General features: G+C 31.2%; 1 protein-coding gene across 12 annotated transcripts in view; it reads right to left on the reverse strand.

Annotated features, from left to right (window-relative positions):
- Window positions 1-2,145: 2,145 nt before the first annotated feature.
- The window catches only part of LOC134718815 (neogenin-like), an 86,661-nt gene continuing 72,826 nt past the window's right edge, over window positions 2,146-15,980 (reverse strand). For 4 of the 12 annotated variants that reach the window (XM_063581556.1, XM_063581555.1, XM_063581552.1 and 1 more), the window contains exons 24-27: window positions 15,600-15,683; window positions 13,215-13,436; window positions 11,363-11,511; window positions 2,146-7,372 (exon numbers count right to left, since the gene is read on the reverse strand). In XM_063581556.1, coding sequence (XP_063437626.1) covers window positions 7,271-7,372; window positions 11,363-11,511; window positions 13,215-13,436; window positions 15,600-15,683 — 557 coding nt within the window. In that variant the 3' untranslated portion in view covers window positions 2,146-7,270. The remainder of the gene's footprint in view (window positions 7,373-11,362; window positions 11,512-13,214; window positions 13,437-15,599; window positions 15,684-15,980) is intronic. The other 8 variants (XM_063581562.1, XM_063581560.1, XM_063581563.1 and 5 more) reach the window with 6 other exon arrangements.

The following is a 15,980-nucleotide window of genomic DNA, read 5'->3' on the forward strand; positions in this document are numbered from 1 at the left end:
TTCTAAGATTTACGAAAAATGGTTAAAAATTGACTATAAAGGGCAATAACTCCTAAAGGGGTCAACTGACCATTTCTGTCATGTTGACTTATTTGTAAATCTGACTTTGCTGAACATTATTGCTGTTTACAATTTATCTCTATCTATAATAATATTCAAGATAATAACCAAAAACAGCAAAATTTCCTTAAAATTATCAATTCAGGGGCAGCAACCCTACAACAGGTTGTCTGATGCATCTGAAAATTTCAGGGCAGATAAATCTTGACCTGATAAACAATATAACCCCAGGTCAAATTTGCTCTAAATGCTTTGGTTTTTGAGTTATAAGCCAAAAACTGCATTTGACCCCTATGTTCTATTTTTAGCAATGGCGACCATGTTTGTTGATAGATCATAACTTCGGATACAATTTACAAACTAGATACCCTAAGGAACATTCAGTTAAAGTTTGGAAGTATTTTGCCCAGTAGTTTCAGAGGAGAAGATTTTGTAAAAGATGACTAAGATTTACGAAAAATGGTTAAAAATTGACTATAAAGGGCAATAACTCCTAAAGGGGTCAACTGACCATTTCCGTCATGTTGACTTATTTGTAAATCTTACTTTGCTGAACATTATTCCCGTTTACAGTTTATCTCTATCTATAATAATATTCAAGATAATGACCAAAAACAGCAAAATTTCCTTAAAATTACCAATTCAGGGGCAGCAACCCAACAACGGGTTGTCTGATTCATCTGAAAATATCAGGGCAGATAGATCTTGACCTGATAAACAATATTACTCCATGTCAGATTTGCTCTAAATGCTTTGGTTTTTGAGTTATAACCCAAAAACTGCATTTTACCCCTATGTTCTATTTTTAGCAATGGCGACCATGTTTGTTGATAGATCAAAACTTCGGATACAATTTATAAATTAGATACCCTAAGGAACATTCAGTTAAAGTTTGAAAGTATTTGGCCCAGTAGTTTCAGAGGAGAAGATTCTTGAAATAGTTTACGACGACAGACAACGACAGACAACGACGGACGACGGACGACAGACGACGGACGACGACGGACGCCAAGTGATGGCATAAGCTCACTTGTCCCTTCGGGACAGGTGAGCTAATAATATTCAAGATAATAACCAAAAACAGAAAAATTTCCTTAAAATTACCAATTCAGGGGCAGCAACCCAACAACAGGTTGTACAATTCATCTGAAAATTTTAATGCAGATAAATCTTGACCTAATTAACAATTATACCCCATGTCAGATTTGCTGTAAATGCTTTGGTTTTTGAGTTATAAGCCAAAAACTGCATTTTACCCCTATGTTCTATTTTTAGCCATGGTGGCCATCTTGGTTGGTTGGCCGGGTTACCAGACACATTTTTAAACAAGATACCCCAATGATGATTGTGGCCAAGTTTGGTTTAATTTGGCCCAGTAGTTTCAGAGGAGAAGATTTTTGTAAAAGTTAAAGACGCTGGACGCTGCCAGACGAAGAAGCCAGACGCCTAGTGATGGGAAAACCTCACTTGGCCTTTTGGGCCAGGTGAGCTAAAAATGCATTGTATGGTTTTTGTGCGTAATGATATATGTGCTACAGTTTAGGAAATATCAATGAAAAATAAGTTTTGATGAAAATAAGTTTACATATTAATCAATGAGGATAATATTGGATGTCTGTTCAACATAGACTGTCACTTTAAAATAGAGAGATGAGGTACCAAGCTGACATTCAGAAGCAGAATTACACATCATGACATATCACCTTATTTTTGCTAGACTCAAAACTCTTCAGGTCAACAGGAAACTTGGCTTACTACCTGAACAGATTATTCTATTACCAGTCTTACTCCTAAATTCAACATGCTCAGTGAAGAAGTAGCAAATACCAACTTTTAAGTCTTCATTTTGATTTAGCTTGGGATTGAACCAAGATTTAACCCACTGGATGTAATCATGCAATCACCAGTTCTCACAGTCATAAAACTTTCGAGCACGATTTTTGTACTCACGACTCAATAATCAACCAATCTTATTGCTGGATTTCATGTTTCAAGCATGATTTTTGTGCTGCGAGCACTTGAGCAAAGTTTTATGCCTCCAAGGAATGGTTTTAACCCTTTATTATCAATGAAACAAAGTCTAACTACTTAGAAAAAGATTTTATTTTAAGTCAGTGTATAAATTATTCTCAAAAATGTCACATTTCATCCATAACTGACACACCAGCATTTGATCACATGATATTTACAAATGAAGATTGATGATGGAGTTTATACACAATGTTTTTACTTACTATGGTTGCATATATGATATTATAATGACACAGAGGTGAAAGTTCATGGATGATAACCGCTCATTCACATTTGAAGTACATGTATTGTCTATTTAAAATGTGCATGTAATGAAACTGCTGTTTTAGTTTCTCAGACCAAAAAATATATTAGTCTAATTACTATAAATTGTAAAATAGTTTTCAGTATTGTACCAAAATTGGCAACTCTGAGACATTTTTTTAATATAATTTTTAGGTCAAATGATTTTACCACAGAATTTGGTTCGAATGGCTGTCAATTTTCCATGCATGCTTTGTATAATTTATAAGATAAAGAGAGTTTCATACATGTTGATCTACTTATCATTTATTTCCAATACTAAAATGGTTTATAAATGAACAAAAAAAAAACCTATAAGTCAAGATAAATTTTCTGAATGATAATAAATAATTAAAATTAATTATCCAATAAACATGTACATGGGCAATTTCTTCTGAAAGGTAATTTTTTCTAAATAGCCAAAAATACAAATTAAAATTCAGAGCAAATGACTATTACACAACATTCATGCAAGCCCCTTCTTTCAGACTAAACATCTGAGAGTTCACATCCATTACCAAAATAGATATTGAAAATAATGATCGATTCACTAACTCATTATAAATGTTTATAAAAAAAAGTACTTTGATAAAATGGATAAAGAAACAAAATAAAATTGCCATTAAAGATAAGTGCTTCTAAAACATGTATGCCCTAAAAATAGTAACGTCACAACCTATCTATAAAGCAGCAATGTAAAACTAAGCATATCACAAAACATATACCTGTATTCTATAAGATAAGTAATTAATATATTAAGGGGAGATAATTTTCATTTTTTTGCTGAAATATTTTACAAGGGGAGATAATTTTCATTTTTTTGCTGAAATATTTTAGATAATTGATCTTCATGAAATTTAATGTAACTTATCATTTTTAAAATTGAATTTAATCTCATTTCTACAGAAATTTTACAAAGTTATAAAAGTTTACAATCAGTACTTAAGCCTAAATGGTATCAAAATAATTCTATATTAATTACATTTTGATTTCAATTTACAAATACCAAAATAAAAAAGTTTTATAAAATATCCTTATAAGTAAACAAATATTTAAAATGTACCTTTTACAAAATAACTTTTGTATTTTCTATTTTAATGAAATTTAATTTTATTCGAATTGAAAAGTTTATTTATCCCTTTAATTCAGATGTAATTTTATTTTTCCTTAAAGTTTACATGTACTAAAAAAAAATACTGTCTGAATTTGTTAAATGTAATGATAAAAGCAAATGACCTATGACCCTATACACTAACATTGTTATACCTGAACAGGTAGATGTCTGATAAATGAATTATGGCACACTATTTCAAATTCTGTTATTAATGACAAAAACCAAATGGTTTTGGTGATGCTGAAATAATGATTGATTGATTGATTGTTGGTTATTTAACACTATACATATTAAACCTGAAAAACAACATGGCACTGATGTTCATCTAATCTTAACAAGGTTAGAATTTCAACCTCAGGTTAAATTCCTTACATTAGTAATAATATTTTAAACCAGTTAACACTAGTTGTACAACTGGTTTTTAATTAATAGATGAAACAAAATTGTTTTTTTTTTTTCAATGTTTGTAAATTATTGTTTATACTAATACATCAAAGTCTAAAGATAGAAGTACGTTTAAACATTCCAGCCATGAAAAAATACTTTTAAATTCAATGGTACAAATTTTTGGTTAAGGTACTATTTTATTCCAATGTCAAATTTTAAATTCATGAAATGAATTTTGTGTTTGTTTGATGAATCATTGAGAAAATATTTCCTTGAAATACCTCAGATATAATTTTGGTGTAGTACTGAATCTGGTTTTTACTGATGGTAAATGATTTAAAACAAAATATAACAAGAAAAACAAATAAAACGGCAAACACAATCCCCTACACAAATTCATTAAATCTACAAAAATAAAAAATATAATAATCTCACTTTAAGTTCAGATCTGTGTTTTAATAAACTTTAAGTGCAGATCTATGAATTAATAAATCAATATCTTTTTACCAATGATAATCTGGAATTATATTTTTTGAAAAGGGAAGTAACAACTAATTGTTTATAATGGTAAGGAAATATATATTTGGTTCAGAAAACTTGGGTTGCTGATGCAGTCCCAATAAAGAAGCATGTTACATTTGACAATTTTTTCAAAGATGCATTGTTTTTTAACCAAATATATTCCATTATCGTAATAAGCAGTTAAAATTCATGACATTTAAACAATTTGTTCACAAGTTACTAAATATTACAATTGCACATATTTGGGAAACCAGTTCGTTTACATTGTGAAATGCCTCCCTTTTAAAAAATAATAAAAGAATCAACTTGGGTCATCTAAGAATTGCCTATACTAAGTGCAGCCAAATATGAGAGGATTTAACAGCCAGTCAAGGTTGTTTAAAACCACCTAGATATTAAGTGTAAGCCATCCCTACACTGCATAGAAGATTTTGACATACAAAACATTAAAACTAAGTATTCATATTATATCTTAATTTCATAAGTACAATCTCCTTAAGTCAGCACAACACAAAGAATGCTGCCTCTACCAATTAATATGTATAATAATAGTCACAACAAAATAATTCTAAGATTTGTTCATTTCAAATTCAGTAAATATTTAAGATATAAACATTAAAAATATGTTTATTTTGAACTGTGTATAATATAGAAGTGACCATTTGATAAATATCTGCATTGACAATTTTCTCTTTTCATATCACATGATTTAAAAGATTTACCAAACATTATTATTATCTATTTTTTTGGCATTAAATTTGCATGTAAGCTGTGATAAAGTGTCTTTCAAGTTCTACTATCAAATTTTGATCCAATTAATACTTTTGGCATTAACCTTCCTTATAGAATGGCATATTATTCAATCATCCTTAAAATGAGAAAGTCTTAGAATTATTTTGGCATAAAATTATTATCAATCAAAATAAAATTTACATCAAATTAAAAAAAATATTAATAAATATAACTATGACAAATTTTAACACTACTGACATCTTACAACATTCAAATATGAATTAAAATTATTCATTTTTTATAACACTACTCTAATTGTAAATGACTGAAAATCTAAATATGACATTTTAATAAAAGGGGCCGTCTCAATATGTAATGAAAATACTTATGCATTCTGATATCTAAAACACACCCTTCACACACATATTGACCAATACATAAATTTTCAATCGTTCTTGTACAATACACTTTTTATGAAATCTTTCCACACTTACAATTTTTGATTTGATTTTAAACATGAATTTTGAACTACATACTTTTCATTGTACAAAAATCGAAAAAAATATTCAAATTTGTTCAACGTATCGATCTTAAATTTAACACAAAACATTTACTTCAAGGCAAGAGAAATAATTTGTTTGAATAATTGAAAAATTTAAATTGAAACTGTCTAAAAATATGTAAATAAACCTGTTATGAAAAAACCCCAATTTAACTGGTAAAAAAACACAACCATTAATTAAAACATGACTGCATGTCTAATGAATACAAAGGTTCCCAGGGCATTTGTAAAATTCCAGGGTAAAACTTTGTATGATATTTGTAATAAAAGTGTATATGTAAATGTAGTCTTAATTTTTTTTCCTGACAATAAAGCTGATTTTTCAAAACAAATCGATTAAAAACCAAACTCACTAACCTAATTATTTGTTTCAAATTTTGTGGTACATGTACAGGTACATGTAATATATACATTATCCATTTGCAAAAGACAGCATTTATGAAAAATATAATATTCTAAGTACAATCTCCTTGTAATACTTCTTTGATCATTAAGTATGATAGAATACTTTCCTGATTTTTTGTAGATATTAAAATTATATGTTGCAACTTAAATTTAATCCAAAGCTATTCAAAACCATAAAAGTTTAATAAGAATTGTAAAATCACTCATATCTATAAAACTGTGAAAAATAACACGATTTACATAGTAATAAATCTAGCCTATGTTTGAGATTTTCACTTTTTAAAATTTGCTCGTTAAGTCAATAGAACTTTGTTCTGCTTCTCATATGAATACAGAATGATACATAAGCTAAATTTCTATTGAAACAAGCAATTTCTGTGTATGTTTTAGATTTTCATTCTTCCAAATTGTCTTGTTCGGTCAATAGAATTTTGTTCAACTTCTTGCATTGATGGATTTGGTGATTTAAATAATTGATTTGTGTGTGGTGTTGTTGATGATAATAGTATGCCTACGTCACTAGCACCTTAATAGCTTTGGCTTCATAGTTTGGTCCTGGACAAGCGTAACACACTCATTTAAGAATTTACTCTACTTTTCGTCACATCATGTTAGAGTTCAACTTCAACAAACCATTTGCCAGGCTTCATAGTAGATTCCTTGACAATTGAAGCTTGTGTTTGAATCTACTCTATTTCTTGTCATATCGATCTAGAATTCAACTTCAACAAACCATTCACCAAGCTTCATAATAGAGTCCTTGGCAATTGTAACTCATGTATGAATTTTCTCTGTATTTCTTGTCACATCTAAGTTCAAATTCAACAAGCAGTTTTGATTGATTCATAGTATTGTCACTTATGTATCAATTTACTTGTAACATCAAATTAGAAATTAAATTCAACAGCCGTTTCTCTTGATTTATAGTAGTGTCACCAATGTACTAATTTTACTTGATTTCCTGGTCACGGCAACCAAGAATTCAATTATCAAGAAAATGCTTTTCCAGATTTTTCACATACCAGTAAATTATTAATGTACTTAACACTGGAATTTTTCTTCTAAACGGCTATGAAAATGTACAAATTCTCACTGGCTGTCAGATAAGATGGTTGATGAAAATGTATGCATAAATGATGTGTTATCACAAATCTATATGACTAATTTTCTAACTGTTAGCACTGGAAGTCTTGTTGTGTAATAGCATTTAAGTCTTTCATTAAACAATCTAAGTTCTCCATTTCTGCTGTTAATTCTTCAGTACTGGCTGACTTCTGCTGTGGAGAAAAAGCAGAAAACAAAATGTTACAATATATAGATATAAAAAGATGTGGTTTGTGTGTCAAAGATCCAGCTCATCATACAAGTGAAAAGTAAAATGTACAAGCAGAAAAACTAGAGGCTCTAAAGAGCCTGTGTCGCTCACCTTGGTCTATGTGAATATTAAACAAAGGAAGCAGATTGAAAATTGACTACAAAGGTCAATAACTCCTACAGGGGTCAATTGACCATTTCGTTCATGTTGACTTATTTGTAGATCTTACTTTGCTGAACATTATTGCTGTTTACAGTTTACCTATATCTATAATAATATTCAATATAATAACCAAAAACAGCAAAATTTCCTTAAAATTACCAATTCAGGGGCTGCAACCCAAAAAACAGGTTGTCCAATTCATCTGAAAATTTCAGGGCAGATAGATCTTGACCTGATTAACAATTTTACTTCATGTCAGATTTTCTCTAAATTATTTGGTTTTTGAGTTATAAGCCAAAAACTGCATTTTACCCCTATGTTCTATTTTTAGCCGTGGCGGCCATCTTGGTTTGATGGCCAGGTCACGCCACACATTTTTTAAACAAGAAACCCCAAAGATGATTGTGGCCAAGTTTGGATCAATTTGGCACAGCAGTTTCAGAGAAGAAGATTTAAGTAAAAGATATATAAAATTTACGAAAAAATGGTTAAAAATTGACTTTAAAGGGCAATAACTCCTAAAGAGGTCAACTGACCATTTTGGTCATGTTGACTTATTTGTAAATCTGACCTTGCTGAACATTATTGCTGTTTACAGTTTACCTATATCTATAATAATATTCAATATAATAACCAAAAACAGCAAAATTTCCTTCAAATTACCAATTCAGGGGCCGTAACCCCAAAACAGGTTGTCCAATTCATCTGAAAATTTGAGGGCAGATAGATCTTCACCTGATTAACAATTTTACCCATGTCAGATTTGCTCTTAATGCTTTGGTTTTTGAGTTATAAGCCAAAAACTGCATTTTACCCCTATGTTCTATTTATAGCCATGGCGGTCATCTTGGTTAGTTGGCGGGTCACCGGACACAATTTTTAAACTAGATACCCCAATGATGATTGTGGCCAAGTTTCAAATAATTTGGCCCAGCAGTTTCAGAGGAGAAGATTTTTCTAAAAGATTACTAAGATTTACGAAAAATGGTTAAAAATTGACTATAAAGGGCAATAACTCCTAAAGTGGTCAACTGATCATTTTGGTCATGTTGACTTATTTGTAGATCTTACTTTGCTGAACATTATTGCCTTTTACAGTTTATCTCTATCTGAAATAATATTCAAGATAATAACCAAAAACAACAAAATTTCCTTAAAATTACCAATTCAGGGGCAGCAACCTAACAACAGAATGTCAGATTCATCTGAAAATTTCGGGGCAGATAGATCTTCACCTGATTAACAATATTACCCCATGTCAGATTTGCCCTAAATGCTTTGGTTTTTGAGTTATAAGCCAAAAACTGCATTTTACCCCTATGTTCTATTTATAGCCATGGTGGCCATCTTGGTTAGTTGGCGGGGTCACCGGACACAATTTTTAAACTATATACCCCAATGATGATTGTGGCCAAGTTTGGTTAAATTTGGCCCAGTAGTTTCAGAGGAGAAGATTTTTGTAAAAGTTAACGACGGACGACGACGACGGACGACGACGGACGACGCCGGACGCCGGACGCAAAGTGATGAGAAAAGCTCACTTGGCCCTTCGGGCCAGGTGAGCTAAAAATCAACATTAAGCATTGTTCATAGTTACCAGGTCTTTTTTAATACCCACTAATGAATATTGATTATTTGTTTAACTTTCAAAATTTGTGGTTCTCCTGTACGCTTAAAAATTGTTTTCCTATAAATAATAATGAACCCCAGTAGCAGAGAAATAAGAGTCCATTCTAAAGCCCAAAACTCTAATTAAACCAGAATCAGAATAACAAGATATACAGTTCTTAAGATTTTTAAGCTAAATCTATGGTTGATAGGTTATTGCCACAAAAAAACTTAGTTTATATTTTCTGAAACTTTTTTGAAGTACAAATCTGTACAAAATATGAAGAAAACATGTGTGTACATGTAGCCAATGAAATGATTGAGGAACAAATATACAAGAGGCAGAGGGACAGTCAAACTCATAAATTGAAAATAAACTGACAACGCCATATATAACTAGAGGCTCTAAAGAGCCTGTGTCGCTCACCTTGGTCCATGTTAATATTAAACATTGTACACAGATGGATTCATGACAAAATTGTGTTTTGGTGATGGTAGTGTTTGTAGATCTTACTTTACTAAACATTTTTGCTGCTTACAATTATCTCTATCTATAACAGTAGTTTCTGTGGAAAATGTTAGTGAAAATCTACAAATTTTGTGAAAATTATTAAAAATTTACTATGAAGGGCAATAACTCCTTAGGGGGTCAATTGACTATTTTGGTCATGTTGACTTATTTTTAGTTCTTACTTTGCTGTACATTATTGCTGTTTACAGTTTATCACTATCTATAATAATTTTCAAGATAATAACAAAAAAACCAGCAATATTTCCTCAAAATTACCAATTCAGGGGCAGCAACCTAACAACCGATGATCCAATTCATCTGAAAATTCCAGGGCAGATAGATCTTCACCTGATCAACAATTTTCTTCGAGTCAGATTTACTCTTAATGCTTCGGTTTTTGAGTTATAAGCCAAAAACTGCAATTTACCCCTATGTTCTATTTTTAGACGTGGCGGCCATCTTGGTTGGTTGGCGGGGTCACCGGACACAATTTTTGAACTAGATACCCCAATAATGATTGTGGCCAAGTTTCAATTAATTTGGCGGAGTAGTTTCAGAGGAGAAGATTTTTCTAAAAGATTACTAAGATTTACGAAAAATGGTTAAAAATTGACTATAATGGGCAATAACTCCTAAAGTGGTCAACTGTCCATTTTGGTCATGTTGACTTATTTGTAGATTTTACTCTGCTGAACATTATTGCTGTTTACAGTTTATCTCTATCTAAAATAATATTCAAGATAATAACCAAAAACAACAAAATTTCCTTAAAATTACCAATTCAGGGGCAGCAACCTAACAACGGAATGTCAGATTCATCTGAAAATTTCAGGGCAGATAGATCTTAACCTGATAAACAATTTTATCCCGTCAGATTTGCTCTAAATGCTTTGGTTTTTGAGTTATAAGCCAAAAACTGCATTTTACCCCTATGTTTTTTTTTTAGCCATGGCGGCCATCTTGGTTGGTTGGCGGGGTCACCGGACACAATTTTTGAACTAGATACCCCAATGATGATTGTGGCCAAGTTTGGTAAAATTTGGCCCAGTAGTTTCAGAGGAGAAGATTTTTGTAAAAGTTAACGCCGGACGCAGGACGACGACGACGACGGACGCCAAGTGATGAGAAAAGCTCACTTGGCCCTTTGGGCCAGGTGAGCTAAAAATGAAAAAGACGAACAGATAAACAATGGTACCCATGACACATCATAGAAAACTAAAGAATAAGCAACACGAAACTCACCAAAAACTAGGGGTGATCTCAGGTGCTCTGAAAGGGTAAGCAGATCCTGCTTCACATGTGGCACCTGATGTGTTGCTTAAGTGATAATAAATCCCGTAAATAGTCTAATTGGGTAGGTCATATTCATGAAAGGGAAGGGATTGTAGTTACAACGTTAGGAACATTTCTAATATCATTTGTGAAACAGTTATTTCATAACGGTCAACCAACTCTGGATGATTTCAACTTCACCATTTTGAACTTTTGGTTTAATAGATTCCTTGTGAGCAGCAACACTCTATCAAGAAAGTCATGATAGGAAAGGAAAAGTGCAGTCCAGCTTAGAAAAAAATAGCTCCAGACTTGCCCCTTTCATAATGATCGTGAATTATTCATGCACTCACATGGTCCCCCTCCCATCCCCCAAACAAATAAGCTCAATGAACTCACCTGAAGTTCTCCCTCTGGTTCTTTCCCTGCTTTCAGTATTATATCAGGAGCCTTAGGTGGGGGTGTGCTGATGACAGTCATTGTCCGAGGCTTAATTGGTACACTAGATATAGGTGTAGTCTTCTTATAAGGAGACTGCTGAGGTTTCACTGTAAAAAAACAAATACAACTCATTACAATGACATAATTCTGAAATAACACTCTGCATTCTTCCCCCTAACTTAACCTATTATGTTCACATCTTACGACTTCAATATCCATGTTTTTATTTTGATCATTTTTAGAGTTGGTTGCGTTGGCTTGTCTCCCTTCCAAGCAGGAACTTTGTGCAGTACATTTCCTGTTTTATCTGAAAATTGTCCTACAACAACTGAAAGATAAATGGCTGATAAATAAACCGGTATAAAAATATGTGATAAAATAAGTATTTATGTATTTCTATAAAACTCTGATCATTATATCTAAGTCCATTCGAACAAAAATATTTTTTGAAATCACAATGATCAAACCACATGTTTTTCCATTGTTGAACAGTTTTAATATTAAATGTATGCAAAATTTTGGAATTTACAGTATTGAAAGTTTGCTGTAAATCCACATTGTTCTCGGTCTATTGCTTATAAATAAACAAGTGTAATTGGAACATTTCTTAGCTTAAATTCTCATGCTCCTGTTATGGTACCTTTGATATTAATCATAAAATAACCTTTTAACCTTGGTCTTTCGTTTTTAATCTACAATTTTATGATACACCTACAAAGAGTTCAAACTATAATCCTCCTTCAAAGATTCTATTCTACTGTGGATTTATTTATTTTTCGTGGGTACCAATTTTCGTTGATTGTGGAAATCTTGCCTTTCATGTGTTTCATTTCTTTGCCAAAGTCGGCATACGACCTGATAGAAAGTTGTATTTCCTTGAAGATTAAGATTCATGGTTCACCTGTACCCACAACGAAAATTTGTATTTAACGAATAATAACAAATCCACAGTACCGTATAGCGGGTTATTTTCGCGGGTGTAAAATTTCGTGATTTTCATTGAATAAGGTATACAAAATATTTTGGCGGATTCAACATTTTTAACATTACCTTTGCATGTACACTTTTAAATTGGCGGAATTTATTTTGGCGATTTTGTTCTATCCGCGAAAATAAGCGAAAATTTACACCCCGCGAAAATAACCTGCTATACGGTATATTGTAATTGTTTGTTAAAGTATCACTATTATCTACAAAGGAACATAAACTAAAACTAAAGGAAAAAGCCAGAAGCAAACTAAAAATGAAATAGAATGAAATATCTATGAGTCTATAAATAACTGGAGTTTAAGGTGTCTTTGTATAGTGTTTTGGGTGTGTTTGGTTTATAAGATAATAGAAAACAGACAAAAACTTGATAATTAAAACTTAATTTATAAGATTTTCAACTTTACATTTTTAAGAAGTAATTATTCATTTAATCCTTTTATTATATGGAGTTGTATTTGGGTTGATAAAAAAAAAAAAAAAAAAAGGACTCCAATATGCTAATAAAGGGAAATAATTCTATCGAAAAACATTATCAACAAAAAAATAAATATTTTCATATAGGACAATTCAAATGATAGGAAATAACAATAAACAACACACATGTGCTGAAATCCATGTTCAAATTTGGTTATTAAAAAAAAAAGTTTGTTTTCCAACATTCTGCCAAGCAAATTTATTTTGATCTGCTTTCATCACAGTTAAATTCATTTTTGTCTGTTTTCAACACAGTTAATTCAGTTTTGTCTGTTTTCAACACAGTTAAATTAATTCAAACATTCCATCACCACCTAAAGGTTATCATCTATAGGTAGATACATACCAATTTGATGTTTGGGGGTCAGGCCACCATGTTTATGTCCAAGAGGGGGTGGGGTTGGCACACTGAAACTTCTCATAGGATGCATATTTCTGGGTAGACTTTTGTGATGGATCTCACAATGTCGAGGTAGACTTTTATGGCCATCGTTTATCCGTTTATCTGGAGTAACGATGGCCGTGGGTTGAGAACGTCCGGTAATGGACAGGGCTTCTGTGGAACGAGCTGAAAACATGGATTTCACTTTTATAGACTTCTTTTTTGGATGTTTTTTCATTTTTCTTTTACAAATTCTTGTTGATCATATGATGACATTTAGTTTTCTTATAGTGATTACTGATTAGTAATTTTTGACTGCTTGCCATGATTTTTGACAAGCTACACCTAATTTTACAAGAAATAGTACATGCATATTCAGGAAAGTAACATGTGTATTTAATGCAAACATGACAGTGTTTCCTTCTAGACTGACTTCAATAACATAATTTTAAATATGCGTCCTTGTTTCCTGAAGATATGTAACTTTAAATGGACTGATTAGTCTTTCCTTAAAATCCTATAAGAAGCCTGCTTTCTGGTAAAGCTTCAAATGCTAGTTTAAAGATTTTCGCATGGCCTGACGGTGTTCAAATTACCAGGTCTGGACTTTTTTGCAAACTAGAGGTTTGTGAGCAGTAAAAGTGAAAATATCTCACATGGTATAGCATCCTCATTGGGGGTGGGGTTACGGGTATAAAAAGGACACAAATTTCTTAACACTATTCAAATTTTAAATTGAATTGAGATTCGACAATTGTTACAAATCTGAAAATTGTACCAAGCTTTTTTACTCTCTTCCATAATTTTCTCAAAACCTTATATGATCAACAAGAATTCGTCAAGCTTTTTGAATGATTGTTTATGAATGAACAAATCAGAATATGATTTGGATGCAATATGAAACTAAATGAACAAAACCCAATTACTGTCATATTTGAAAGCACAAGTTCACAATTTGCTGTGTAAAGAAGACTTTGTTATAATACAATGTTTATTTTTTTTGTAATCTATAACATTTCTACCTAGAAAACCCTTCCTTAAGGGCATACGATACAGTTTTGATCCTGTATTTACAACTTCACGAAAATTTGCATATAGGCTATTTTTTACCTGATTAAATCAAATATGTAATAAAAAATATACCTTCATGTGCTACTTTTTGAGTAAAATGAGGTCGAAATTTTGTATATTTGCTCGAAATTCAGATTTGTGGCCGTAATTTCTTTTTCGAAAGAAAGACATAACTTTTTTGTTCTAAAAGATAAAAACAAATTGTTTTTTGTTAAATAATCGTTAATTTCTGTATTTTATAAATATCTTTAAAAAATATGCAATTCTTTATTCAGAAATAACTCATATTTATCAAATGTTCATGAGTTGAGAAAAAAACGTAATTTTGTACTGCATGTTTATCACAATTAAAAAAAATCCTCTATTTCCAGTTTTATAAAATTTGGGTCACATAATCTCCCTGCAAAATGAAACCAAATGCCGTTTCGAAAAATAGGGGTCCATGAACTTGTTTTCAAATTAAATCAGTTTAAATGATAAAAATCAGTCCAAAAATGCATCTTTTCCCGATATGTCACAGTTTGACGTCGCCAAAATAACAAATTACGTTAGCAACGTCATTACCTTCCCTGTAACTGTATCGTATGCCCTTAAGTTTTGTTTCACTCATAATAAAGCAGCCCCATATAAAAGTACAAGTCATGCAAAAGTGCCCAAATTTGCATAGAATGTTGATGGAAAAACTATTTTTGATGAATAAACAGAAATACTGTTCATGTAAAAACTATTTTTGATGAATAAACTATTTTTGATGAATAAACAGAAATACTGTTCATGAAAAAACTATTTTTGATAAATAAACAGAAATACTGTTCATAAAAAAAATATTTTTTGATGAATAAAAAGAAATACATTAGATAGAATTTTTACATACTCAAATATACCCTTTTTTCTAAAATCTAAAGAATTGTTCAGCTTTAACTCTTCAATTATGACAGCAAACATGCATAACAACCATGCAATAAAAATGCAACATTTAAAATGTAATCTGGACCTTATTCACTTTAGGAAAAACTAATAAAAAGTATGATCTTAAAATGATATAATGTGCTAAAAGCTTTAACTAAACTTCGCCAAATTGCAGAAAGAAATAATCAAGCTTTAATGATAAGCTTTAAATATGCTTTGCAAAACAAAAACATTAATTATTTAAATCCTTTGTGAGCATTTAGCAAACTTATTCACACTAATATTCACATCTTATAAAATTTTCAGCAAAATGCAAAGTTTTAAATATTTGAACTGGTAACTGTTGCATAATATTTTCAAAATACATGCCATAGCCAACTCTAGCAGGATAGCAGTCTTCCATGGTGTCATTTGCACTGCTGAAGTCATCTTCGTCCAAGGTACACAATTTATCTGTCAAAATACACAACATTGATACATGCAAGAACATGCTAGGAGGTAAAGGTCAAACAAAGGTCAAGAACGTGCAGGTTTTGCAAAGCAAACTTTAACTAGAATAAATCTAGCAAATTTATATTGTAAATTGTTATATTATCACTGAATTTCTAAAGTATGCTTAAGGTAGTACCTAACACTACAGGGAGGTAACTCTGTAAAGTCAGCTAATCGTTTTAAGTACGTTGTGTTGTAAAAGGAATATTAAGCTTCTCAATGATCAAAATAAGTTTTTGTCAAACTGCTATATAACCA

Source organism: Mytilus trossulus, chromosome 5, assembly GCF_036588685.1.
Source record: "Mytilus trossulus isolate FHL-02 chromosome 5, PNRI_Mtr1.1.1.hap1, whole genome shotgun sequence".
NCBI classification, from domain to species: Eukaryota; Metazoa; Mollusca; class Bivalvia; order Mytilida; family Mytilidae; genus Mytilus; species Mytilus trossulus.